The sequence below is a fragment of the Coturnix japonica genome, chromosome 13, assembly GCF_054131305.1.
Source record: "Coturnix japonica strain WE chromosome 13, WE-NBRP24, whole genome shotgun sequence".
Lineage (NCBI taxonomy): Eukaryota > Metazoa > Chordata > Aves > Galliformes > Phasianidae > Coturnix > Coturnix japonica.
The window spans coordinates 8,862,995-8,890,113 of record NC_140675.1 but is presented as its reverse complement, the minus strand read 5'-3'; the positions used below and the strand labels follow the sequence as shown (position 1 = coordinate 8,890,113).

Below are 27,119 nucleotides of genomic sequence, written 5' to 3'. Positions count from 1 at the left end.
GAAGCTACATCCTCATCTCTGAGCTTTGGAGGATACGTGGTGCAGTCTTGATAGCAGAGCAATCCTCATTTCATGGGTTACTCTGAGAACACTCAGTGCCTGCACTGACACTGCCTTCAAACAGAAAAACCAACAACACTTCAGGACAAGAACAGACACCAAGAAGGAAAAGCCTGCTGCCCAGAACTGCTGTGCCCTCCCTCATGGCCTGACAACAAGGCAGCATCATTGGGAAATTTCTCACATATTTCATAAATGAGAAAGCTAGAATTTAGCCTCCAAGAAAATACAAGTGTGACCCAGGGCTCCTCAGGGCCTTCATTTCTCCCAGAACTTTCTTTTAGAAGGAGCAGCCTCGAGGCAGGCGGACAGAAGGAATAACTCATCAACAATGGAAATTGCCTTGGGAAGGAAACAAATGGCAAGAATGTAGGTCCAAAACCAAAACAAGGGTGGGATCCACATCCAGCCCTGATACTTTCTGTGGAACAGCAGCCAAAGCGCTGAGCTTCACAGCTCCCCTCGCACTGCTGCCCTGCCCCGTCCAGCTGCTCCAAGCTACACCGACACAACTCAACCCCAGCGCATATCTGTGTCGAGCCCAACGGAATTCAGTCCCAATTCAATTTTACGTTCAGAAGTATCAATAAAGCACAAAAAAATGAGTGAATGATTGAGGCGACTGCTACCTATCAGAGCAAATAAACCTCCCCGCAGTGATTCGTGAGAATGGGAGAACGCACCGCCCGTGCGTGCCTTGAGATAAACAGGAAGACAAGGGCTCGAAGGCCGCCCGGTTACCTAACGCGGGGCCGAGCAGCCGGGACCGCATTCCCGTCGAGGGAAGCGCCGCCCGCCCCCAGGAGCCGCGGCCCCGGCGGGAGCACCGCATCGATCGGAGCGGGGGAAGCACGGCGCGATCAGCGCGGCTCACACGGGCGGCCGCTGCACAACAGGTCGCAGCGCGGCACGAGCGCAACGCGGGGTCTCGGGAGCCGCGTCCGCTCGTAGCGGGGCAGGACAGCGCTGCCTCAGCCGCGCCCCGCAGCCCCCGCGCCGCCCCCCGTGTCTCACCTGCTGCCGCCAGCGGAAGCGGAGCCGCCCGGCCGCTCCCCAGGAGCAGCGACAGCAGCACGGCCAGCCCGGCCGGGCCGCCCCCCCGCCGCCCGCCCGCCGGGACGAGCCCCCCGCGCCGCCTCATGTCCTCCGCCGCCGGGCCGCGGCTCGGCGCCCAATGAGGGGCTCGAGGCTCTCAGCGTCTCCGCGGAGCTCCTGCTGCAGCCGCTGCTCCCCGCCTGCGCGGCGCGGCCCACGCGGCATAGGCGTCCCCGCTCCGCTCACACGGCCCCTCCGGCCGCCGCCGCCGCCGCCGCCGCCATCTTCCGGGCTACCTGACCGAGAGGGGCGGGCGCTCTGCTGACCGACAGCCCGCTGCGCCAATCGAAACGCGTCCCGTGTTCGGGGGGCGGGACCGCCGGTCGGGACCGGGCGGATCCGAGATTGACGGCCAGATCCGCCAATCGCACCGCACGGGGCGAGCTGGGCCCAGCGCAGGCTGCGGCGCGAGAACGGAGCGGCGCGTCTGCCAATCAGCACACACGACCCGCGCGGAGGGGGCGGGGCTTCCCCTGGAGTGAAGGAGCTCGGAACCAATCAGCCGGCACCGTGGGCATGGGGGCGGGGCTACGGGAGGAGCCCGCCTGAACCCGCGCGCGGGACCGACGGGACAGCGGGTCGGGCTGTGCGGCCTGGGGTAACTGCGCTACCAACGGCTCACATCTGACGTGTCTGAATCAGCTTTTCTTCCACCAGAAATATTTTAACTGGATAATAAGGTGGGAGACAATGTTCCGTTGTTTATTCTGCTCCTGCTAATGCTCGAGGTACTTTGTGACAGCGGCTGAGCAGCACGCCTTGCTGCGGCCCGTCACCTTCCAGAGCAGCCGCCAAGCCGGGCACTGCGCATCGCTGCTGTTGAGGTACAAACAGCTCATACCGCAGTGCAAATAGCGCCGTGTGCTGTGGGCACAGCTCAGCTCAGACACTTCTGAGATCTGACACTGACTTCATGCGAATTCCACAAGAAAATCACCCCGAGGTTCACAGCAGCTGCAGACCTGAAGCTTAAAGCTTCGTTTGCAGCCTGTCAGCAGGTTTGCAATGCAGGGGTGTTCTCATTTCAACAGCCAGAACAATTCAGTGCACTCTAAACACGGCAGACTGCCTCATTTCAGAGCCCGCCCTGTCCTAATTGAATGCTAAGCCTTTGATGTAACTTACTGATAACAACATGTTGTGATACTATCTGGGGAGTTACGGCACCGTGTCATTAAAGGACTCGTCAGAGCACTATGCTGTAATGACGGGACACTAAGGTGAGCTGTGAATTAGTCACCGGCAGAATAAGAATGGTTATAACCAGCCCTTCAATTCCTTGTTCTGCCCTAGTCACAAGTACTGCCTATCTCCAAACACCCCGTGAGCATCCCAAACAGCCACACAGCGCCTGATCTCCACAGCCTGTTACCATTCCCCTGTCTGCAGCTTAACGTTTGTAGCAACTCTGGGAGACTAAAGGGATGAGCAACCCGCTGCCAAGGAATGCAAGAGGTACTCATACAGAAAATATATTTACTTAAATAAAACAAAACTCTTCCTGTACACAAGATGGGATGTATTACACAGCACAGTCTCATGTCTCTTGATTATGCGCTGTTAGCACTGCCAAATTACTGGAGCTGCTGTTCTGTGTGGGAGGTGTTAAAACCTTTTTTTAGACGGAGATAATTGGATCAACTAAAGGATGTTGATGGTTTTATTCTCAGTCGATTTTCTTCAATATTTTTGCTACTGTTATTGGTGCAGAAGGAATTCTGTCTAGCAGACTGAGCAAGTTGCCAGGGTGTGTCAGAGGTCTTCAGCAAAGCTGTGAATAAAGCCCCAAAGATTCACAACATCCTTACTAAGAGGCAGAGCCAAGCACCGGCCACACGGCTGAGAACAGAACGCAGCCTTTACTGCAGGTCTGTGCTGTAAGCCTGGAGGTTGGTTTCCTCATACGCCAACACTGAGACGTTTCCATCATGCATTACATGATGACCTTTGGTGTCACTGCTCTCTTATACCTAACAGCAATGTGCTCTTCTGCCCGATAGACAGAGGAAAAACAAATGACACTGATTTAAACCTCTACTTTCAGGTAGAAGAGACCAAGTAGTGTTCCTATGGAACCGAAGGCATCCTCCTCTGTCCACTGCTGCTCCAATACCACAGTACACAAAATGATTTTATACAGCTCCCAAGGAAAAGCAGGTTTAAAAACAATGAGTAATTTGCTTATTTCAGTCAAATATTTTCCCCTGGTTCTGTACCTGTCACTCTCAAATGGGCAGAGCTGAACTCCCCAGCTTCTTCCCACAAACGCTTCACTTTGTATATACGGAGTGACAGCGTCCTGAGAAATACAGCCAGATGTATTTATTCTGAACCTCTGGAAGAAAATTGTGTATAAACGAGTTTCCAAATGTGTTAAATGATGCCCAGCAGCTCCTGTCATAATCCACAGAGCTGCATTCTTTTTAGGAAATATTTCAGAACCAAATTTGCATCTGCCACTGACGTCCTGGGAACTGCAGCCATGGTTCCATTCTGCTGACTGGGAACACCCGCTGTTCCATGGCCCTGATGAGGAATGGCAGTGCCTGCTTTGCCTTCAGCCAGGTGGAACATGAAGAGATCTTAACATAAAGACATATAGCCATACTGGAAATTGCTTGTCGTCGTCTTCTACTTGTTCTTTCCTATTTACTTTAAGCAAACTCTAAGTTGTGTGCTCTGCTAAATTTTGTTCCAGATGCAGCAAAGGAGTACAGAATAGAATGAGAAACTGTTTAGCCAAATGAGTGCCTACTGCAGCACTGATCTAACTAACCTCCTATGAGTCAAAGAAAAAAGCCAAACAGAGAGAATCTTTTCACAGACAGACAAAGTAAAACACAGCAGATCAAACAAGGCTTCAAGTCAGCCTTTCTCCATGCAGTACTTTCATAATGGCAATAGCTGTGGAAGCCGCTCAGCAACTCCACCTGTCTGAGATGACTCAAACAAGCAGGCAGTGCTGCTTTATTCTAACCAATGCTGCCTTCCAGGATATGAGGAAAATTCAACCTAAAGATCCAAAGCCACTCAACATTTAAGGGGAATTGCTTCTTTTCTTTTCAGTGCTGTACACAATGCCCAAAGAGTGTCCTCCTTCATTGCAGTAAATCCCAACGTAAACTGAGAAGAACCATCAGAAGAGATGGAACTACATGAGAAAACAGTTCCCAGAGCCCTTGCTACAATGTTAATTCTTCTCTAAGCATACACTGCCAGATGTAAGTAATCCTGAGCATCTCTGTGTGTTTAGAATACAGCAGATTTAGTATGTGCTCCAAGACATCAGCAAATGTTACAGTCAGATCCGCCTGAAGCCTCCTTTTAACACAGGAGCAGATGAGGAATTTCACACATCAGGAAAACCACCTTTCTATAACATCCTGAACCAGATAAACACTGAGCACATCGACCATGATTTGATTCTGTGTTGTGAGCGTGTAGCACCAGCACACGGCTGGAACACTGCCCAGCAAGCCTACAACTTCTGCATTAACCTTGTGTGAGCACAGCTCAGGTTATCTATTTATAAAACCATACCCCAGGTGTTGCCTACAGCAGGATATTACAGGAGGCGGCAGCTAACAGAGCTTCTTTCCTTGTGATGCAGCCCAGGTGCTCAAGCTGGTGCTCTCAATTAGGAACTCAGAGAGCCTGGCATCTGGAGTAGAAAGACAACAGAACATCACCATTTCCCAGGGGTCAAGGATTAACCATGGCTCACACCTGCTCTGTTTAGTGCTGAGCTGTTTTTTCAGAAGAAAAGATTATCGCTAATAGCTTTGAGTTGGTTCCATTTTACAGTTTATTCATCTTAATCTGACCCAAATGCAATCTGCATCCCGCCTCATACAAGCCTCTACACACATTCATTTTAGTCAAAGACATGTCTCAAAAATGCTGAATCACTCAGTGTAGGTAACAAAATGGTATTTTTATCAAGCACATTAATACAACTCATCACATTCCTCCACACTGCAAATTCTCCCTCCTTGCATCAACATCTCCCACTGCTCTTCATACATAAGCTGAAACATCAGTGGGTCAGATCTGGTTTTTCCACTGCCTGATGTTTGATTACAGTTGTAGGAGATCACAACAGTTCAGGATCTTTCCTTTTCATTGACAGTGTCAAACAATTAGCTGGTCCTACCACTGGGAATGAGTGTGTACACATCCTTGCTGCAGCGTGCTTAGCTCCAGCTGGCAAACACAAACCTTGCAGCAGCCTCTCACAGTTCTCCACGCTGACCTATATTCCCTGCCCTTGCTGACCCAATGAGGAGGAGGAAATACCCACAGTGAGGGTTCCTGGTCTCTTCCACTGGGAGCCTTACCCTGTAAAGGAAGGCTGGTAGCAGGGAAAGGGGAGAAGAAAGGTCTCTACAACATCAAGATGGACACTGAAAGGCAGAGCTCACTTGTGCTCAGCAGTCACCTACCAATGACCCATGAAGACCACAAGGGTGCCAGCAAAAGCTCAGCTAAACCTCCACAGGCACCATTCGGCCTCTTACACAGATGACTCAATTTGTGTCGACTGCAGTTCCTGCAGTTAGGGTGAACTTTGAGCACAGGAGCTCTGCTGTGGCTTGGGTTAGTCTCCAAATAGCTCACCAGTGGATTCTGCTTCCCATATTTCTCTAGCTTCTTTTCTGCTCTGTTGTGCCAGTCCTTGTCTGAAATACTGCTCTGTCCACCACTAAGAAATTTAAGTACATCTCCAGGTGGCTCTGGATATTTGCTTTCTTTAAGCAGAGCTGTGTACTGCTGTATATGATCACAAGAATATCATTCACATAAAGAAAGAACACTCATTAAGTTCAGAGCACCAATACATTAGTTGTACACTGAAAACTAGTGGACAACAGAAATGGAAGTTTTCTGAATGTACTGCTACTGCATAACAAGCAATTAGCACATGCACTTGTGGGAACTGCAAATTACAATACACAACTGATTGTGCATTTTATGTGTGCATTTTTGAGCCCAATGTATCCTATGGCCCAAGAAATGCTGGGAACAGCTGGCATTTGTAGTCATGTTTATTGACACCACTCTGGAAATGGAAGACTCTCACACTGGGTGCAATCACTTACAAACTCAGACTTCTGCCTGCTCGCAGAAAAAAACAGCATGTAAAATCCTCCTTTGGTACTACATCTCCGTTGGTACTACAAATTCTGTAACACCTTTAAGCTGCCAAGCAGAACAATTTGATTCTGCAAGTCCTTTCATGGCTGCAGAATTCATTAGCAGTTCTGGCCATCCACAGAACGAAGGCTGAGTCCCCAAGGGCTGTGCTGGTATTACAGAGATTACTGGGAAGAAATACACTCATTTGGGGCTTATTCTCCAGCATCTTGAAAACGTATCTACAGCACGTAGAAATTAGGAATCTACCTTGTATTGAGGCTGTGTATAACAGCACGGTATGACCCTATTTATGCAAGGACATAATGTAGCGGAGGAAACCTGCATTCTCAAACTATTACTATGGGAGACAGGAAAATAAGCTGTAACTTGCAGACACTTCAGACTTCTTTCAGTCTTGCTCATCATTTATTATACAGCTCTGTAGATGCTGAAAAATGAGTTCACAGCAGAAATGAGACAGGAAGCACACTAAGGGAGAAATAAGCATGGTGTGGGAATGAGACAAGAACCTAAGGAAGAGCTCACACTGAATTTGGGGAACAGAGTTTCTGTCAGAAAGATGACCATGGCTGCATTAAGGAGTCCTCCGGCTATTCCCAGCACCACAACTATCAGCAACCTTTGATACACAAAATGACAACTCTGCTGTATTAAAGCTTAATTTGTTGTGAGCAGAATTCTTTCTTGATTTTTCCCTCTGCTGACTCTGATGCGATCAGTTCCCCTGACAATGATGTTTGTAAACCAGATAAGTGGAGTTAAAGCAGCTAACAAGAAATATGTATTGAGCAGACTTTTTTTCCTGCCTGAAACACCCTGTGCATATCTTTAAGTAGAAGCAACGACTCTTCTTGGAACTACAATCTAGTTTATGCAGTAAGAGGCTGAAATTCTTAGTTTTATATACATATACACTAAATACCTTTGGAAGAAAACTGCTGCAAGACATAACTTCGGTAGCTTTCAGAAATGAGGACTGGATCTAGGTCAAAACTAATGCTTTAAATAAATAAAACAGACATTAGGGAAATTGAGATCTAGATTGTGCAGCTTTGGTTCTGTAACCAAGACAAACGATTCCGTATTTTTGTTGGCATACAATTCACATTACAATACAGCTTTCAGCAAACAAATATGCAACCACAGGAATATCAGCAACACAGCCCAATACTAAACTTGCTGTTTCTACCCTTACTATTGAGAAATGACCTCTAATACGTTCTGAGACCTACTAGTTAAAGCCTGTATCTTCTGCAGATACAATGTGCTACACAAGTGCCAATCATTTCTGCAATATACTTCAAGGGAAGGAATGAGAATTGCAGTAGTGAAACATAGGCAGAGCGCTGTCAGCTCACGGGAAGGAGGGCCCTGGTATTTGAGTAACACTGCAGCTACAGAAGGCTGTTCTTGCTACACGAGGAATGCCGAGTTCCTGAGCAGAGCAGCTAAACTGTAAGGCTGAAACTGCTGGGCTGCTGTTGTCGACTCTTAGCTTAGGAGAGGAGCTGAGCTATTTCTGATCTGACGGAATAGTTGAAGATGAGTCAGACACAAAATTATTACTCCTTCTCCAATTCGTAGATTTTTTTGCTGCTCCCCCCCTTTCTAATTTAATTTCACATCTCTGAAAAATTAAGCACTGTGTAATGGTTGAAAGGGGAAGCATTACTTGAACTGCACAGAAGCCTCATCCTAACTCCAGAGAGAAGAGTATCTCCTTCCACTCAGTGCCACAGTTCCCCTGCAGGCTCCAGCTTCAGCGCTCAGTGCCCTCAGCTATTGCCCAACTCTTAGATATGTACTTTGTGAAAGCAGTTGCTCTTGGCCCTACCACCGCAATTCTTCACAGTGTAAACATCTGAAAAATGCTTTACATCACTCAGCTCCGCCCGGAGCTGCGCCCATGAGCAGCAGCTGGGACTGCAGTGAAAAGTACCTCCACGTCACTTCCCAGCACTCTGCACCCTGCTCAGTGCTGTGCTCACTGCCACCAGGCAATCCCAGGTAGCCCTGACTGCCAGCACACATCTCCCTGCCCATGCTGAAATCCTTCACCTCAGCGAATACCTTCGTGACATGACTAAAATCATTTCCCTGAAGAAGCAGAGAATAAATAACACAGGTTAGCTCAAATAGTTCTCTCCATAGAAGTGCCCTACCTATTTGTGTTGGCTCTGGATGCCAGGAAGAAAACTGAAGGCATGACAACCATGGGGGAATAGTTTGAGAAGCAGGGAAAGCAGTGCTTCTGTGCTTGAACTTTGTACGAATGCTTCTCTCCAATAACCCTGGGTTCAATGGGGACCTACGGAGCAATGGAGTCAGGGTGCGTGGGCAGGCAGCTGCATTATCAAATGACTATAAGCAAACGTCTTGGACTGAGCAAAGCATTCAGCTGCAGGCTGATATAAATTACAAGGGATGTAAAAACATGGGAAAACACTAAATGCAATTCCTTTTTTAATTGAAGACTTTGATTTCCTGGACATAAAGCAAAAAAATGAATGTCACCAGTGATGTCAAAGCTCCATATGAGCATGGTGAAAGATGAATTTCTCTAATAATACATCAACTATCAGGAGCTGGTGTTGTATCAGAGTGAATAAGGAGGATCTTCAATTTGATTTGCGCAAGGCTGATGACAGATGGAATGATATGCAAAGGAAACAGAAATAACAGTAACTTATGAGAAACAAAACTATTTCTTAATGGGAAAAACATCAAGGAATCCATATATTCATTTCCCTAGCATACTGAGTGAACTGGTCCATACAAGCAAAGTAAAGTAGCAAGTTTTGTGTAAATGTAAATGAAAATTTACTTACGGCTTGAATATAGTAAATATAAAGTCTATATCCTATAAAGTATCGTTTAAAATTCAGTACAATACTATGAGCAAAGGCTGAAAGAAAGCATGATGAATTGCAGTGAGGGAAACAGAATGTGAGGAAAAATATGTGGCTCAGCAACGTGGGGGATGGCAGACTAAAGCTGGTGTATTTTGTGTTAGTTAATCATCTGTTTTGGACTGATTAACGCAGCAAACTTGGTCTATTGCATTTGAGACAGTGACACACATCACTGGAAGTAGAAGCAATGGGGATTCATATAAAAGCAATGTGAACAAAGACAGAGGTTATAACAAACAAGGAATTAGAAGAACAGAGCAATCCTGATGGATTTCCCCAGGAATGAGCCTTTGGAGCCGTGCCGTGGAAGCTGCGCCTCCATTACCCAGGAACGACCAGGCCCAGCCTCAAAAAATGTGCAGATGAAGCAGAGCTGGGAGGTACTGCCCATAGTGAGGAGCACCAGATCATCGTGTTGGAATTAGATGACCTTCTTGACTGTAGTGATAGAAATTCAATAATGTGAACTGCAAAGTCATGTTCTTGGGATTCACCAGCTGGAAGCAACAGAGAAGGAAAGAGATCGGAGTGTCATCTGAGTGAGAGAAACTGTCAGGGAACCAGAGCTGCCAACACGGCACAGCAGGGGAAAGAGACGACACGAAGATGGGTTAGGTGAGATTTTTAGCAGAGAAGGAACTATTGGTGCTTTTACACTGGACATGGATAAGATTTTCTGTGAAATATTTATACAATTGAAAAACTTGTTGAAAAAAATGAACTGAAATCAGCGCAGATGGCGGCTAGAACAAGTACAGGAATGGAGCATCAGACTGAGGGAGAGAGCAAAAGAGCACAGTTTGATCGGCAGGACAGCAAAGCAGCAATGTGTGTGTCCTTTATGAGCAGATTTGGGGATAAACAGCAACAAAACAGAGCCCTGTTAAAGGTTAACATGAACATGAGATCTGACTGCTGCTCTCTGATCAGCAGTGTGTGGAGACCCAACACTAAGGAAAAAGTTCACAATGCGGCATAATCTTTTACAGAGCACAAAGCCGAGGAGCCTACATTGTAACAGAGGGCTTGGGAAAGTTGGATTACATATTAAGTTCTTCTCAAATACTCTTTGCCCTCTAACCATTCTATTCAGCATCAGCTTTCCAGTCTACAATCTAAACTTACTTGGTTCCTGTTTTATCAAGGCACACTGTGATAAAGAACTCGCACTGGGACGCTGTGTAAGTTCAAGGACACAAATTCTCCACCTTCCAAAATGATCCTCTGCACTTCTGGAGGATGCAGAAATGCTTTTCTCTAAAAACATGGTCTCTTCACTCTACTTCAGTACGCCAATATAGTTAACCAACAGGCTCACAACAGGAAACAAAGCAATTGTTTGCTCTATTTGTTCCCCAGCTCTTATCCCACTGTACATTGCCTGGCCAAACACAACCCTTACCTGTGTGCCTGCAGGTACCTCAGACCTATCAGACATTGCAGGAATAGTACCAGTAACAGCAGCATGTTTTTTTACATATTTAAGGCTGTGGCTTATCAGCACGGCTGGCACAAACACAGCAGAAGCCGACGCCAACCCGCCGGGCCGCGCTGCTGCGGGAGCCCCACGCAGCTCTCAGCCGCCAGGTGGCGCTGCTGGGCCTCGTCCGGGCGGGGCGGCAGCCGGGCAGCGAGCGGCCGCTGGAGCTGCGTGAGTCCTATGGGGCGATGCCGGCTGCATCGAGGCTGGTTATGATTAAGAATTGCTTCATTTTTTACACACCCAGCTCAAAACCGCCCCCCTGCCTTTCTCCTTAATAACTCGTCATAATTTGATTACTGCATTACCCCTTCTGTTCTTCCAGGAACAACCTTGAAGCAATACGATTCACTCTCTCATTCTGTTATTGAGACATTTTCTCTTCGGGCAAATCCTGCCCGCTCCACGATCACAGAAGACTCCAGAAATAATCTAATCTACACGGCCTGGCTGCCAAGTGGGTGTAGAATTCAATGAATTCACACACAGTGGCCGCATCCTTCACAAAGACCACTTCCCTGGTGGTTGCCTGTTTACATAGCTCAGAAGTGTAAGGAGTGCAAGGTGTATGCTTGGGATAATGTAAAAATCCACTGCCATTGCTCGGGAGCATCGCAGCAACATCAGAGCCATTCAAAAGCCTCCTCTGGCTCCGTGCCCACTGGCCCTGGTGGAACAGCTTTAAGCCATTGCTGAATGTTTCAGCTGCCCTGGAGGAAACTGTATTTATCCTTCCTTGTCAGTTTTAGTTAGACCAGTTAATTGCCAGCCTGATGCCTCTGCTGCTCCAGCAATGATTAACCAACACAGCATCCTTTGACCACCCTGGGAGCAGAATACTCCACACTTTGCTGCAGCAGCAGAATACATTAAACTATGCCTCATCCTAAAGAGAGGTACCGCACATGCTATGGAAAGCTGGAAGACATTAGACCCCACCCTGATGCTTTGATCACTTGGGAACAAGCTCTGAGTCTTTAAATGACCTCCAGAGATCACAGAGATGCACATCCATACCCATGATCATTCACCAGTTGGTCAGTTTCCTCTTGTTAAACAAAGTAACCAATGCAATTAATAAATCCCAGCATTCTCACAAAGGCTTGCTGTGCATTCAATGGACATTAGGATCTATCCATGGCAGGCCCATTCCTTCTTGGACAACAAGTGATTGAAGAGCACAGCAAGCCAGGCCACTCCATGAAGCTCAACTAGCAGCAGTAAGGAGCTGAGCATATGGGTTTGTGGTGAGACATTACAAAGCCTCAGATCCAACCCTGGCTGCAGTGTGGATTTACAGAGTACAGCGCAGTGCTGTCACACTGCAGAACAACCACTCTAAGTACAGCTCTAAGCACAGCCGTGAGCAGGGCTCCTCTCTGCTCGTCACCTCTGAGGGTCACACGAGTACACAGGAGGTGGTGAAGATGGAGCGTTAGCGTACCCAGTGTCAGCATGTCGCCTCTTAGCTCCCCTAAGCTGGGGATCTTGTGTCTGCATTGAAGAATGATTCATTTTGAAAGAATGCAGGTGTCAAAATGCAGGCAGATCTCCAGCTATGTATAAATTAGACTATCTGTTTCTTGCTGATACTAATTTTCACACGCTAGGGGGGAAAAGTGCTGGTTTCATGCATCACTTTGCACTGGATTGTGTCCAGTTGCTTTACTTATCATTATGCAACTCAACCCAGGGCAATTCAACACCCAAAGACAAAATTAGAAATATAAAAATATATTTGCACGGTTTCTTTGCTCTCCACAACAATGTTTATTTCACCCCTCAACCCAAGATGAACCGTACAGCACAGAATGAAGGAGTGACAGCAGCATCCTCTATGAGATGAGAGCTACGTTCAGCTCTTACCAGGCAAAGCGGCCTTCACTGCGCCCCACAGGCCTGGGCACGAAGGGCAGCACACGGGGATACTGCGGGGATACCCGGGTGAGGAGCAGGGAGAACTGAACTACATTCATTTGCCCACAAGAATTATTTCAGTGAAAGGGACTCATTAATGCAGGCTAAAGGTATTTATTGTCAGCTGCTATGAAGTGTAGTTCTCAGACTGTCCCATTCTTAGGAAGCCATAAGGACAAAACATGACAGAGGTCTGACACAGCTACCACAGACCCAGAGTTCTGCCCCTTTCTGCACAGGACAAAACCCTTCCCAGGTGTTACCGACTTTAAAAGAGAAGTTCTCTTGTTTCCTTTAACTTCACAACTGCAGAGTTTGCCATCAAATCCAGCACTGAGCAACCACTGCCTGAAGAAATGTCAGATGGTGCAAAGTACCTCAGCAAGATCTGGAAAGTGCTCAGCATTCCTCAGAACAGAAATAGCTGCTACCACCAGGGAGAAATTCCTATCACATACAGCCCAAAGAAGTGGATGTTAGGGTATTCATTGCACATACTTAGAGGCAGACTAAATACAGACGTGGCATTACATTTGTTGGGGGAGTGGGTCTGATTTTTGGTGCTGGCAGAGTCTCTTTGACTGGGATTTGCAGCATGCCACCATTTTCACTGTGGTGTTTCCAGCCTTACTTCCAGCATCCAACACACAGCTCTTCTGAAAACTGAACTCCGGCAGTCTTGACATAAAGGCAAAAGCAGCCGCAGAGATGTGCTCCAGTTGCCATCAGAAAATGTTGCTGCTCCTCAGCTTGTCACATTTTCACCCATAAGAACAGAACAGAAATACAGTGCTGTGTTTTTGACTACACTTCAGAGACAACAGACCAGGTCCCTGACACTGAAAAACCGGCTGTGTTTAAAGAAAGCATCTTCAGCTTGTTCAGCTCCAAGCCTTCCTGACCAGCACAACACACAGAAACTGAAACCAGTCTGTGGGGAGCAACCAACAGGAGAAGCCAGAGAGGACTGGAAGCCCCGAGGCTGTGATGGCAGTGTGCTACCAAACAGAGCCCAGTGTTTTTGTTAAACAGGGCCCTAAACTCCCACTGCACTAGAAAGCATCCATCAGCTTTATCCACACTGACCAGTCTGCAATCTTCCATGCTGTCGGGGCTCCATACGCACAATCCTAATGTGAACTACGTCTGTCTAGCTCAGATCCCGTCCTTTTAGACAGCGCTGGGGCTGCAGTCCTATTCCTGGTCTTTTTCAGCACGGCTCTTTGCCCCAGGACATGCTGAGCAGGCAGGTGTCCCAGCAGGACGTCCAGTGTGAGGCCTGGCCCCAAGGACTGCTGTTCTGAAAGAGCCATTAGAAGCCCTAGAAGGATTTCTTGTTTTCACTTAGAGTTTCGGTGTGGAGGATTTCTCCAAAACAAGAAGGATCCATTAAGTTTATTTTCTACTTAATTCCATGCTAATAATAAATTACTTCAAATTACAGCAAAAAGTTCTCCTTTAGATATGAGGTTTCTAAGACTGATGCCATCAGGTAAACAAGTGTTGCCAGCCACAGCGCCCGCATGGTTCTCCTAAGAATGGTGCTAAAAGCATCGTGAGGATTTGGGGTCAGCTGAGACAGGATATCTGATCTGCAGATCCCATCTGGAATTTCCTTGGTAGCTGGAACAGCAGAGGACAAGCTGAATTATCAAATTCATCAGACAACTTAAAATGGTCTGAAATGAAGTGGTGGAGTTAAACATACTGGTTTGCTCTTACCAGAAAAAAAGCCTGTTTACCTGTTTACCATACAGAGAAACAAACAAAGCATTGTTTGAGTCAAATTAATTTGATTCTAATTGGAGTTAACAATAATTTTCCTTTGTTAAGCCTTTTTCACCCTAGCGCCCTTCAAAGCAGTCAAAAAGAGATACACGTATCTGCAAATCTCATGTTCGCCACTGCCATTGTAGCAGCATTTCTCATCTCCAGTTCTATGGTTTTTTAATCTCTTCCATCTGCTCCACACGTGTTCAGCATACCCAGTTTGGTAACTCATCAGCTCAGTTCATACATTAAGCCCATGTATTCCAAACAAGCACGCCGGGCTATGTACTCATACTCCTACTGCCTGCAGCAGGCTGTAAAGCTGCTGTAGCAACTGCCTGCACTGTGAAGTACACAGCACGAGGTTGCTCTGGGGAAGTGAAATGCTGCTCTATTTTGACAGGTCTCACCCAGGCTACTTTATGTAAAGTAAATAACTCTCTTCAGTTACATGCAACAAGACAGTATCTCAGAAGAGATCTGGGGCCACTTGTCCTTCTGGAGGCCCCAGCACAGCTGAGCCAGGCTGTGTTGAGATGGCTGCTGAGCTGCACGCCTTGCCTGGCCTTATGGCCACAGCTGAGATCCCAAGGGAATGCCACAGCCTCACCCCGCAGGCAGGGGATGCTCCAGGGTGCATTCCTCAAGGGGCTGGTGAATATTTACCCCAACAGAATAGCGTAAAATCAAGAGTGGAAAGGGAGCTGCAACATTTCAGCCTCTAAAGATGAGGTTCTTATTTTTCATGCTACTGATTGCTTTCGCTTCTCTAATAGTTGTCTTGATGTTTTTGCACGTGACATTGTTTACACAGTTTTTCTTGGCAAACTCCAGGGGCTTGCAGAAGGACTGGCAGTAGGATACAACAAAAGGATGCTCAATTATCTGCCCATGAGATCTAGTTTTAAAACTGAGTGCCATCTCATTCCACTCACCCAAACAAAATCCTCCTTTCAGAAGGCAATCTGCAGGCCATACCAGCAGCAGGTGAGTTCCCATGTTTTTGTCTCTTTTACAGCACTTAGCTCCATACCAGCCAGACCTGAGGTCTAAATAGGAGTGTGTGCTGCAGCTAAAGCTGACTACAGACAACATTCAGGCTTGGCTGGTCACCCCTACACAGAAGATCCCCCCCCCCCCCCCTCCCCTCCCCGATCCATCATTGCTCATCAGAAAGCTCTCTGGACCTTCTCTGTCCAAACAGCAGCTTGAGAAAGCTGAAGCTGCTGGTTTCAGCCTCCTGCTTCCATAAAGGCCCTGATGTAATTACTTACAGGTGTTTCAATTCAACCAACTCCAACAAGGCTTAGAAAAACTTTCCAGTGTTATTCAGTGGATGCTCCTCTATCTGTTTTGTAATGACTACATTACTTAATAGAAAAATATGCTTGGTTACCCAAATATTCATGAACTTTACATCATGTTTAATTTTGTCCTTTTTCCCCAAAGCATTACTTGGATTCTTCTATCACTTCTAATAATGCACACACTCCCATTCTTACGCCAAAAAAATTCCATCATTTATAACCAGAAGCATTCATAATTTAAATGACTGTCTCCACTGTTGATGACACCATCAATTATAAAGTTACATGATGGAGAAAATCTCCAGTGCTGATTAGCACACATTTTTCAACACGGCTGTGAAGTAAAGCTTTATATAGCTGTAGCTTTCAGGAAGAAGCAGGGATTTGGTATTCAGGAATCACCTGACCATGGCATTCTGAGATAACAGTTCCACAACGCTGCTCAGTAAAGGCTTCACGTTGCACGCGAGAATCACATTTCAGAAATGTTCCATTTTGCACAAAAGTAGTTGAAATTAAACTCAAACTTTAAATGCCAAATGCTGCCCAGAGCTGCAGCTTCAACAGCCCCATTCACCTTTCTATGTTTGTACAGGATATACGCTACCTGGGCAAAAATTTACTCTTACTTCTCATATTCAGCAAAGTATTTAAGTACATATTTCACTTAACACCTGCTCTGATCCACCTCTACTCAGAAAAGGACAGGCAGACATGGAGAACTCCAGCATCAGCAAAACGCCTCCTGCATCACCTTCTGGAGTTTGACACCCGGACAGTGCTGAGTGGTACATCCAGGTGAAGCAGTTGGAGAGGAAATAGCCACATCCTTCCAGAATCATGAGATTCATAAAAGAATCAAGAGTTCCCTTCAGTTGTTTGTGCATTCTAATGTCACTGTGTGAGCTGTGTCTGAGAGCAGCAGCTGCAGCTGTGCACCTTCCTGTCTGGCAGCAGGGACTCACCATCAGCTGCTGCATGTTTTCGAGCCATTCTCTGCTGTGAGAGGCAACCAGGGACAACCACAGCTCAGCTCCTAGGCAGGACATAGGCCTCTGCCCCCAGAGCTTCACTTGGCCCTTCACTCCTTAAGTTTCCAGTTTAGGACAATTCCTTGTATGTTTTTAGTGAAGCACCATCAGTGCAATAATCCAACTCAGTCAGAGGCCATTCAGTTCTAAGACAGTCATAGGTATTTATTGCTAGGATGCAATAAATGCATGTCTTCATTCAAAGCAGCAGATTTGAAATGATTAAGTTTATGCCTGCTGGCTGCAGCAATTTGCAAATGGGATCCACAGTGACTGTAATGTCGTTTGTCCCAGAATGAATCAACCAACCATTTCTGCCCGTGTTGTTCGACAGCACACAGCAAAGCTCGAAACCACTGCAATATCCGGACACCGCTGTTACCCAGGAGCTACAGCACAAATGCAGCCCTGTCCAGGAAGAACAATGCCCTCTTCTGTCTCCTCATCCTGCTGATCCTTTAAGCACTGGAATCATTTTATTGATGCATCATTTGATTAAACCCCACTTATCTGTCAGACATCAATGAATTATTGTTTGTAAAGACCTAATGATTTCATAACTGATGCCTCTACGTCTCTAGTACCAATTATCATATTAATTTAGCTCACTTTTTTATAGTTCTCATTCTAATTATTTTCAGTACTTTGCTGTTTGTTGGGGATGTCTAACAAGGGATGAGGGAATGCTTCTGAGCTCCTGGTCTGGGTGTGTGCCCTGGAGGTGAGGACTCCATATTAGGACAATTCCTGAAGGCACAGCAACCCCTCACCACGCTCTGGTTTCCATACAAAGAATCACGAAGGCACACGGGCAGTGCCAGGTTTTGTCCAGCTGCTGATCTCAGCTCGTGGAGGAGCTCAGCTGCCTCTCCCAGTCCATGGGGTGGGTGCAGGCTTTGTGCACAGGAGCCCCGCGAGGCGCCTCCACGGCAGTTTGTGCTTAGGGGCTTCTTCAAATATATGTAGCCTTAAGAAAAATACATATCCTTGGCAAACAACTCTGCCAGAAAAATCAAAGGCTCAGCAATAGCAGTTCTATGTGGTTGCTCCAAAAGTAATGCCTCCTATTTATTTCCATGGGAATGACAGCAGATGTGAAGATTACAGCAACACTAACCCACAGATCAAATTCTCAGGTACAAACAACTATTTTTCAACACAGTCACTACGATGAGTTATGGATTCTCACCAGTGATGAACAAGAGCCTGCATGCCACGTTTGTGCAAATCTGCACGAGCGGAGGTGAGCACAGTCACCAATCACCACCCCTGAAACGCATTCCTCACTGTGCTGACATCCACTGTTTGGCCTCCATATGCATTCACAAGCATCGATGAATGTCAATAGGGGCCATTTTTTCCACATGGAGGAATTCAGTTCCACCCCTTTGCTCCACCCACACTCCCATGTCAGGCGCCATTCTGTCAGAGTGCCCCTCTGCTGCCATCTGTCACACAGCAACAGCACGTCATGGAACGCTGGTGGGAAGGTTCAGCCTCTGCTGCCATCCCACCAACAGCTGCCTCTGACACTGGCCAAAATCATAAAACAGGAGGCATTACTTTCAGAGCGCAGCACATGCATGAATAATGGCCCAGTCCTTGGTTCATGCTCCTTTAACTACATAACTGTGAGGGTTGACTGTGTTTGTATTGGGATGCACTGCACACACAGTATAGATGTAATAGATGAGAATATCCAGGTAAGCTCTGCTTAGAACACCCAGACAGATCAGACATACATAACATCTGAAAACCTGCTGCCTATTTACAGTGCCTATCAGCCACAGTTACAGAGCACACAGTGCAAAACACAGACCAGCAGCATTCCCTGCCACAGGCCGTCTCTTCAGGGCCCATCGTGTCTGAGAGCTGAAGACCATCACACAGGAGCAGAGTGCAACAGAGCGAATACTGAACAGAGCAGCTGTTTTAGGCACACATCTTTGCTTCCAATGTAGCCGGAGCAGATTGCTTCCACAGAACAGATTTTATTTTCTCCTCCAAACCCACAGTTATCCTACTCGTGGATTGCTTTAGAATTAAAGCAGAGCAGTATTTATCTACAAGCTTTCTGGTGCTTGCTGCATGTAATTTTTAAGGTACTGAAATCTGATGGTTGAGCTATTTTGTCCATTTATGAATGATTCCATCGGATGCAATAGGCTCAGTCTGCCATCTCAGGAGTTATTTTATGTGAACTTCCTTCTTCAGAAAAAAAAAACAACACCTTTTTCTTTCTGCATCACAATTTGGCCATTTTTTAGAATGACATTTAAATGGAAATGTATCTTTTGTAGTTACCAAACTGCAAAAATAAAACAAATGCACTATTTGGTATCCCAGGTACAGCCTCCACACCCCCACAGCACACACTGCAGTGCTTTTCAGCACATTGCTGGGGTAGTTCTGAGATGTCCACAGATGTTCACTGAAGCAATATGTCACTCCAGCAGAAATGTTGCTAGAATGACAGGAGCGTGATGCACTAATGCAATTACACTAAATTACATTCATACAATTTCTTTCATCTCACATAGTCCTAAAGCAAATGACGAGCTGAATGGATAGTGCCCTTTCACTATTCACACATCATTCTTCGCATAGGATAGGTTAAATACATGATATGAGGTGACTGCTATTCCTTGACTGGCAACCCTGGATATCCATGTCATTGGCTTCCAGGGAAAACCATCACAAGCCTATATAAAGGCAGCAAATCCAATTTATTTCAATTAAAATGGGTATTCACAACTGCTTACTATATTCTTGTTATTCTGCTGTACACACAATTCCCTTCAGCACTCATGGAATAATAAGAGATGCAATACAGAACAATACAGATGGCCTATAGCTGCTCAACATGGAGATGTAACTTCAGGTGTTGGAGGGGTTAAAGGCAAAAATGGAAAAAAATAAAGCAAGAGAAGAGCATTCCATTACAGAGTCCTGTAGAAGCCAATGAGACTTGAGAGAAGTTAAATACTCGAGTCACAGGGTTTAAAACTGCTCTTAGTGGAAACCTGATAATCTGAAAGGGATATTTTTCCCTATGTTTTAATAATTCCCCAGATCCTTTCCCTGCCAAGCTGGATGGCAGCTGGAAAGTCACTAACAGCATTTAACGTAAGAAAGTAAAAATGAGTGCACAGATGTTTTTGCAATGTCTAACAAAGAGCTTGCAACCAAAATGTTTGTTGGAGGCTGGTTGTAAATAGAGTTACATGATCCTGGTGCATTTCAGCCAGTGTACATGTTCCAGCTCTGAGGTGCCTCCAATCTCACTGCAAAAGTGACTCCAAAATTCAACAGAGTCTGAGCGCAGCTAAGCAGACCAGAGCCATAAATCATTTAACGTTCAAGCTTCATCCTTGAAATTTCAGAGAACAAAAGGAATTGTGTCCTCACAGCTTCTTAGGAAACAAAGCATGCTCTTAAGGATTGCTTCCTTATGTGAAGCACATACAAAAGTTCAAACTAATGCCAAGAGTCCACAGGCATTAAGGGAAATAACAGCAATCACTGCTATTTTTAAAGGGAAGAGAGGGGGCGAGGGGTTAACATATGTGGAATTAGCTCTAGGCAAAATGAGAAGCCATTGCATCTAAAATCAAATGCATTCTCTGAAACAGACACCAGAGCCCAAATTCCCTTGTAGACTCCTGCAGTCCAAGAGTTTCAGCAGAACTTGGCCTTCCTCTTAACTTAGCTTCATTAGGTCATATCATGCCATCAATTTTTATGCCGGACGCCCCGCTTACTGCACATCAGTTGTTGGCACTATGTAGGCAATTTTCCGATTTGGAGGGGGAGAAAAGGGTGGTGTGTGCACGAGGGTGAGGAATTTTCTTCCCATGTAGAATAAGTCATTTCTTAGAACAGTTTGAGGGGAAGCGATATTTGTGTCCCTTCTGCCAGATGTCACCAGGGGCAACGAGAGTCAGGATTAAATATCTACCAAATTCCTCCTGAAATTTGTCAGCGCCAGGTGGTCAATAACCCATTCAGAAAACTGACCGCCTCCCACTGCAATCCTTGGCCAACGGTTCCTCCTCTCACAAGAACGATCCCTGGAGCTGAAACATTTTGATAGAGGACCAACTAGAGATTCTTTAAAAAAAACCCTGTTGCAATAATTTCTGCTGTTTATATGCAGTAGGTGAAACAATGCCCCCTCCTCACATGCTTTTGCCATCTTGCATCTGCTGTCTGCGTTGGATGGGCTGAGCTCTCACAGAAACCCCCTGTGCCTCTCTCCCTGCCTCACACAGTGAATGTCAGGGCTGTCCTCAGAGCTGGGTTAGACTCGCCTTTCATCTTAGTTAGAAAAGCTTCTACAAAAAAACACAGATGCTTTGATACTCTCTCTGACATTAAGACAGCCTGCACTGTCACACCTTACTGTGCCACCACCTCAAGCTGTGATGCCTTGCTCTGCCATCCCTCACCCCGGCCGCAGTGCCATCTCGTGTTGCCATCCACGTGGCTTGTTGTCTTTCACTCTTCTGCCTGAACCCACAGATGAGATCTGAGTCTGACTCCTCACCCAGTTACACTGCGCAGTCCGTGAAACAAGGCTGAGATGATCAGCTCCCTTCTGTGTGAGCACAAAGGAACTGCACTGAGAAAAAGGGAAAAAAAAACAAACAATGAAAAAGACACCTAAAAAAGTCAGTCACCCACGGGAGATCAGAACGTGGGTTACAGAACTGCAGACACTCCTCACATATTGCTCCCTGCTACTACCAGCATTTCTCTCTGTTCTAAAAGCGAGGATCCGTCACGCAGAGCTCAGCAGCTTTTGTCTCACAGACAGCTGGTAGATCACAGCCCCTCTGCTTCATAAAGACACAACCAAACAGGATGTCAGAACCTTACAGGATTCAAAGCTTTTCTCTGGAAACATACCAGACAAAATCCCCTCCCCCAGCCAACTGTTCCCATGGATTGAGATAACATTATTTTACCTCCTGTAGCAACAAATTCACTGTGGGTTTTTTTTCTAAACAACAGCAAACAAGGCATTCTGAAGACAATACAGCCATTAGTTTTTCACTATGCAGTTTGATACACAAACAACATTTGAACGGGACATCTTTAATCTTTCTGTTTATCGATTAAACTCTATCACATGTCATGTCTGTAGATAAGATAACAAGTCATCATCACATTTAAACCTTCATTAAAGTCACCCCTCCTGAAGCAAGCCCTGCTTCATTTCATCTGACTCCTCAGACCAAGCGTATCAGAAAGGTTTTTGGTTTCTGTCCTACATCAGATGGACAAGTTGGTATTTTCTGCTTAAATCAGAAGAAATTGAATACAACTCCGTCCTTAACGCGTATCTGGCCACTTATCTTGTTTCGTTTGCAAATATCATGTATTCTCTTGAGATAAAAATAGTACAAGATGATTAGTTAGGCAAGTTCACTTGACACCATTCCCCCTTCGTGACGCTTAAATCTAAAATCTGTATATGGTATACAACTTAAAGTATATATACGCAAGCTCAGCTCTGGTGGAGACACACAGCAAGTGCTCTCCTCCCAGCCTGACTGCTCCCTTATCCAGTTGAGAAGACCACAAAGGTAAGGTAAACTGATTAGATCCTCTGCTTTCAAAAAATTAAACGAAAAATGCTCCCAACATGGAAAGCACCAATTTAACTAAAATATATATTCTAATATCGGCTTGTGTAATTATCACAAAATGACATAGAACAGAATCACCATTCAGATCACAGGATGGGTAAAGACAGAGCGGTGCCCTGCACAGAAATTAAGGCCATGCTGCAGTTTCCAGATTATTTTTTTTTAAACTCTCCCCCATGTTTTTAATGCTGTCAGTGCAGGGAGGTGAGTGGCAGAGCTCCAGATCACCTTGCCCAGTGCTGAGAGGGAGAAACACTCTGCACCAGAAGTCGCTGGGACAAAACAACTGCTAACAAAACAGAAGTAACTGAGCTGCCTTAGCTGGAGAAATGCTCACTGCCACCAGCATGCATTTGTCCCACTGTGTCCTTACATCTTATGAGACATTCAGAAGGAGACTGGCAATGTTCTCTGCTGACAACAAACTGGTGGGGAGGCAGTGATTTCACATTGTGGAGAAAGCTTCTATGTATCTGTAGATCACAGATCAAAGTACACTATAAATGGTTACCAGCATTTGGCCTCCTCCTCACTGCTGCTGCTTTCCATACTCACAGCATATCGCTGAGGATGGGTTTGGGATTCGCGTTAAGAGATTTCTGTTCTCTGGTGGCTTTCAAGAATAACTTTTCTATGTCTCAATTCCTCTTTCTTAATTAACTTCAGGTTATCTCATAGCAATGCAGCAAGTTTTAAACTGCAGTCTGCACTGGTGTGTGCTCTGAAACTAGAAATGCATCAGTGCTGCTAAATGCAGCACTGCAAGGAGCGACCAGCAATTTGGGCCTTGTAGCATTCACTTAAGAAATATATACTACTTTGGCAAATGAACTAATGCAGCTGTTGGTGGCTGACACAGAGTATCTCTTGTCAAATGCTGCTGTATCAGAAGAAAATGCCTCCAGGCTTTTATTAGGAATGAGCATTAAGCCTCAATAGCTCTGCTCCAAGCAAATCAACGTTCTGAACTGCTGAAATTTGGATACAAATCTGGCTTATTACCCATCATCACCAACTCAAAACAAAACAAATGACAAAATCACAGCATAATTGGGAACTTATTTGTAAAAAGCCACCATGAAAAGTGGTCCTTTAATGCTGTAGTGCCCCAGCAGACCAAATTTACAGCACTGTTACAGTTACTGGGTGCAGCAAAGCAGAAGAAGAAATAACTCTTGAGATTCAGACTTCCTTGAAACAAGTGAAATTATTCTTATTTATTCCACACCATTATTTTCATTCCTATAAAGATCACCACATTTACTGATAATAACACCACAGTTTTTATCATTCCAATTAAATTTAGTCCAGATATAGCTCTAGGGGACATACTTGGCCCTACCTTTTTATATGTACTGTAAATATATGCTGATTTTAATTGAGTAGTAACCCACCTCTGGGAAAACCCACAGCAAATTCATGAAGTTCTGTGGTTCCATACACTTTTGATGTGCTCCCCCAGCACAACACAGCCATCAGATCTTCCTGAAGCCCCACGTTCACACACGCAGAATTCCTCCCTCATTACCCAGCTTTAAGTGGAAGCACCTGCTGCAGACATCTGCTTCAGTATGCTCCCCTTAAAATTAGATGAATAATGTCTCCCCTATCATGTACTGTCACTGCAGCAACTTCAGATAGAGCCATAAAAGAGATAGAGAAGTCATTTTAATGACTAAGTAGCTCACATTTAATTTATTTTTCAGTTCAACAATGGCCATCACTGACATCCTTTCTGCTAAAGATATTGAATCTGCTCTCTCCAGCTGCCAGGGTAAGGAATGGTTTCTCTCCAGCCAGAAGATGCATATCATTTTTGAATCTTAAGATGGCATGCCTATCATTTTCCCCATAGATTCCTTCCCCGTGAGCTATCTTTGTAGCTACGTTACAGCATAGCTTCTTGAATTCAGAAAGCCTTACAGGCGGTTATTTGATGGGTAACATTACCTGAAACAGAGTGGCAGTAAGAGCCACAGTTTCAGTGAGCATGAAGCTGGCTCTCAATTCCCAAACCTGCAAAGACATCCATGGTTACCCCTTGTCCTTCAGACTGCCAGAACGAGCTGCAGATCGCAGAATCCCCCCGTTACTTGTGAAGCAATGATCAGTCTTGCTTCTCTCAGAGTTCCCCCCCCGTAGGATCACAGCAGTTCCCCAAATACCCCATAAGAAACTTCAAGGCTGAAAAATTTTGTACCAAACTCTTCACCAAAGTAAGGACTAAATGAATACAATACAATTACAAGAGTTGTTAGTAGGGCACAGCAGCACCCTCTCAATACTTATTAACCGCATGTGACACAGCCAGCTAGAGCCCTGATTTAGCACGATGTGCACTGTAGCAGAAAATTCCAAACTGGATGAAAGGATGTATGAGCACAGGCACAGAGTGATTAAACAGGGGGAGTATCCACCAAATCATCTCAGCTGAGTTGGGAGCAGGAGAAAAAGGAGCAGGTTGGTGTTCAGAACCAGGCATGTGTACTCCTAAGGAATACGCGTTGTAGCAGCAACTTGAAAGGAAAACATGTAAGAGGATTTTGTCTCTTCCAGCTGAGGATTCCTTCAATTACAAGTCTTTCTTCTCCACGGTTGGCTTATCCAGCAAAACTCCTGATCAGATCAAGAAAGTTTTTGGAATCCTTGATCAGGACAAGAGCGGCTTCATTGAAGAAGAAGAGCTTCAGTAAGTATTGCTCAGCTGCTGCATTTCTTTGAAGAGTGGAAACCTTTGAACATCCCCAGTGTCCCAGAAAAAACTTGGTGTTATTTTTAAAAAGCAATGCCAAGCTTTGATTTTCCTTGAATTTGTGCGGATCTCACCAGATGTTACAAACAACTCTTACTTTTTGTGTGTGTGTGGGGGTGTTTAAGTTAGAAAACCAGAGGTGTAATATGCTGAAGTCACTGCAGAAAAGCAGCCTCAAGCACAGTGCTCTGCCCTGCTCAATTCCAGGCTGTTTCTGAAGAACTTCTCTTCAAGTGCCAGAGTCCTCACCTCTGCGGAGACCAAGGCTTTCCTGGCTGCAGGTGACACTGATGGCGACGGAAAAATTGGAGTAGAAGGTAAAGCTGCTGGAAACTTCATCCAAGTCAGGCTTCAAAATGCATGCGTTTAGTTACACTTTAATAGCCAAATGGAGAACACATCCCGGGAACTGATCCCAGCACTTCCTGTTGTATTTTTCATACTAACAAATACTCTTTCTTTTTTTTTGGGTTGTTTTTTTTTTTTTCACAGCCTTATTTCTATGTAGTCTCTGTTGTAGCAAAAACAGATTTAGGCCCAATGTAGAACCTGTTCTTTCAGCTAACAACAATGGTGTTGGGGTTCATTTCTGCATGTACCTGATCCATAGGCTCAGACTGCTGCATTTTCAGAAGGTTCTGAATGATTTCTCACTCTGAATTTTCACTTTGGCAATGGACGCTCTGCACTTTTGGTCATAGGACACTTTCACTTTTAAACAATTTCCACCTACATGAACTTAATTATGACCCCTTTCAGCATTACTGAGGGGGTAACCCTGTAACATAAAGCAGGGCCAATATTGCTCCTAAGGGCCAGAACTGCTGTATGGCAGTACATATGTGCTCTGATGTTGGCAGGTTTCACTGCATGGTCCTTCTATAAGAAACCACATCAAATTCCTTCAGAAAATCTCTCAGGAATAATGTGAACTGGGTGGGGTATTTCTTCTGGAAACTGCAGCAGAAGAAAATAGGACATTATGCATCGTGTATTAGAGATGAAGTCACTGAAAACAGGGCTGTCTCAGCCGAACTAGGACAGGTGGCAATAACTCTAACAGACACACGTGCTAATCTTAGCCAGAGTTTGGGAGGAGAGAGATACACTGTTGGAGGAATTTGCTTTAGCAGCAGCTTTTGCAGCTTCTGTTTATGAGCCCCAAATAGGACATTATATTATGCCAGTCTTAGCTCTTAACTATTGAATTTCCCATTCTGAAATTACGTCACTATTAAAACATTTTGCTTCTGAATAATAATTTAAAAGACATACTGGAAATATATAGAAAGCTGCATGTTTGAGCTAATTCACTCTGTTAGTTATTATCAGAGTTTGTAATGGGTTCCAGATAGCTCAGGATTTCCTACAAACATGAATTTACAGATGCTCTCCTCCTCTCTGCACCAACTCTTTTGAAGGAGTAAAAAATCTGCTACACCCCCAGAATCTCAGTTTAGAAACAGCTCTGCAGTGTTATAATAGCACAGGGAGCCCTCCATAGCTATGAGATTAGGACATTTTTATCTATCTTTTCTAAAGATGTTACAAGTACTGTCATCTCTTTTTATTCTCTGCCTTTCTCTTTTTCTTTCTTGACAGAATTCCAGTCTCTGGTGAAGGCATAAACAGCATTAGACCAAAGGCAGCCTTGGACTGACTCTTCCAATTACCTCGTCCAACAAGCACTTCGCACTCTGCATGTGTTTGTACATTTTTATATTGTTTCAGGCATCAGCAATTCCCCATATGTCAAGCTCACACAAAGCATTGCTGAGAAATCTCACAGTGTGCAGATGTTTCCATTGCAAAGAAGGCACTTTGTGATTTTCAGATACTCATAATGTTGAAATTGTGGCTAGAAGATGGGATAAAAAATGCTGTTTTTTCCAATTTTGTTTAGGTTTTCCTTCCTCATGTTTAACATGCTGACTTGCCACACACAGTTTTAATGATTTTAAATAATACAATATCTCTTAAGACATAA

General features: G+C 45.2%; 2 protein-coding genes and 1 long non-coding RNA gene across 5 annotated transcripts in view; 2 read left to right on the top strand and 1 right to left on the bottom strand.

Annotated features, from left to right (window-relative positions):
- Positions 1–1,389, bottom strand: part of LMTK2 (lemur tyrosine kinase 2) — a 36,203-nt gene extending 34,814 nt beyond the window's left edge. Inside the window, exon 1 of the mRNA XM_015876634.3 lies at positions 1,075–1,389. Coding sequence (XP_015732120.2) covers positions 1,075–1,201 — 127 coding nt within the window. The 5' untranslated portion in view covers positions 1,202–1,389. The remainder of the gene's footprint in view (positions 1–1,074) is intronic.
- A 323-nt stretch (positions 1,390–1,712) lies between these two features.
- LOC107320776 (uncharacterized) lies at positions 1,713–3,769 on the top strand. The gene is made up of 4 exons (XR_014934041.1): positions 1,713–1,835; positions 2,449–2,610; positions 3,200–3,312; positions 3,583–3,769. It is a non-coding gene; the product is annotated as an uncharacterized LOC107320776 (long non-coding RNA).
- A 468-nt stretch (positions 3,770–4,237) lies between these two features.
- LOC107320546 (parvalbumin, thymic) lies at positions 4,238–27,119 on the top strand. Of its 3 annotated transcripts, none has more exons than XM_085514610.1 (5): positions 4,238–4,376; positions 24,087–24,154; positions 24,937–25,069; positions 25,340–25,449; positions 26,735–27,119. In XM_085514610.1, exons 2-5 carry the CDS (start codon positions 24,094–24,096, stop codon positions 26,758–26,760), a joined length of 330 nt encoding a protein of 109 aa, XP_085370736.1. In that variant the 5' UTR covers positions 4,238–4,376; positions 24,087–24,093; the 3' UTR covers positions 26,761–27,119. The 3 variants fall into 3 exon arrangements, with proteins under 3 accessions (XP_085370736.1, XP_015731978.1, XP_085370735.1); XM_015876492.3 differs by lacking the exon at positions 4,238–4,376 and adding an exon at positions 22,235–22,317; XM_085514609.1 differs by lacking the exon at positions 4,238–4,376 and adding an exon at positions 22,253–22,322.

Bases quoted from the DNA above. Each gene is read 5' to 3' on its own strand.
- LOC107320546 (XM_085514610.1), top strand. From the start codon at position 24,094: ATGGCCATCACTGACATCCTTTCTGCTAAAGATATTGAATCTGCTCTC. The intron at 24,155-24,936 runs GTAAGGAATGGT...TGTCTCTTCCAG, and splicing joins TGCTCTCTCCAGCTGCCAGG to CTGAGGATTCCTTCAATTAC. The intron at 25,070-25,339 runs GTAAGTATTGCT...GCTCAATTCCAG, and splicing joins ATTGAAGAAGAAGAGCTTCA to GCTGTTTCTGAAGAACTTCT.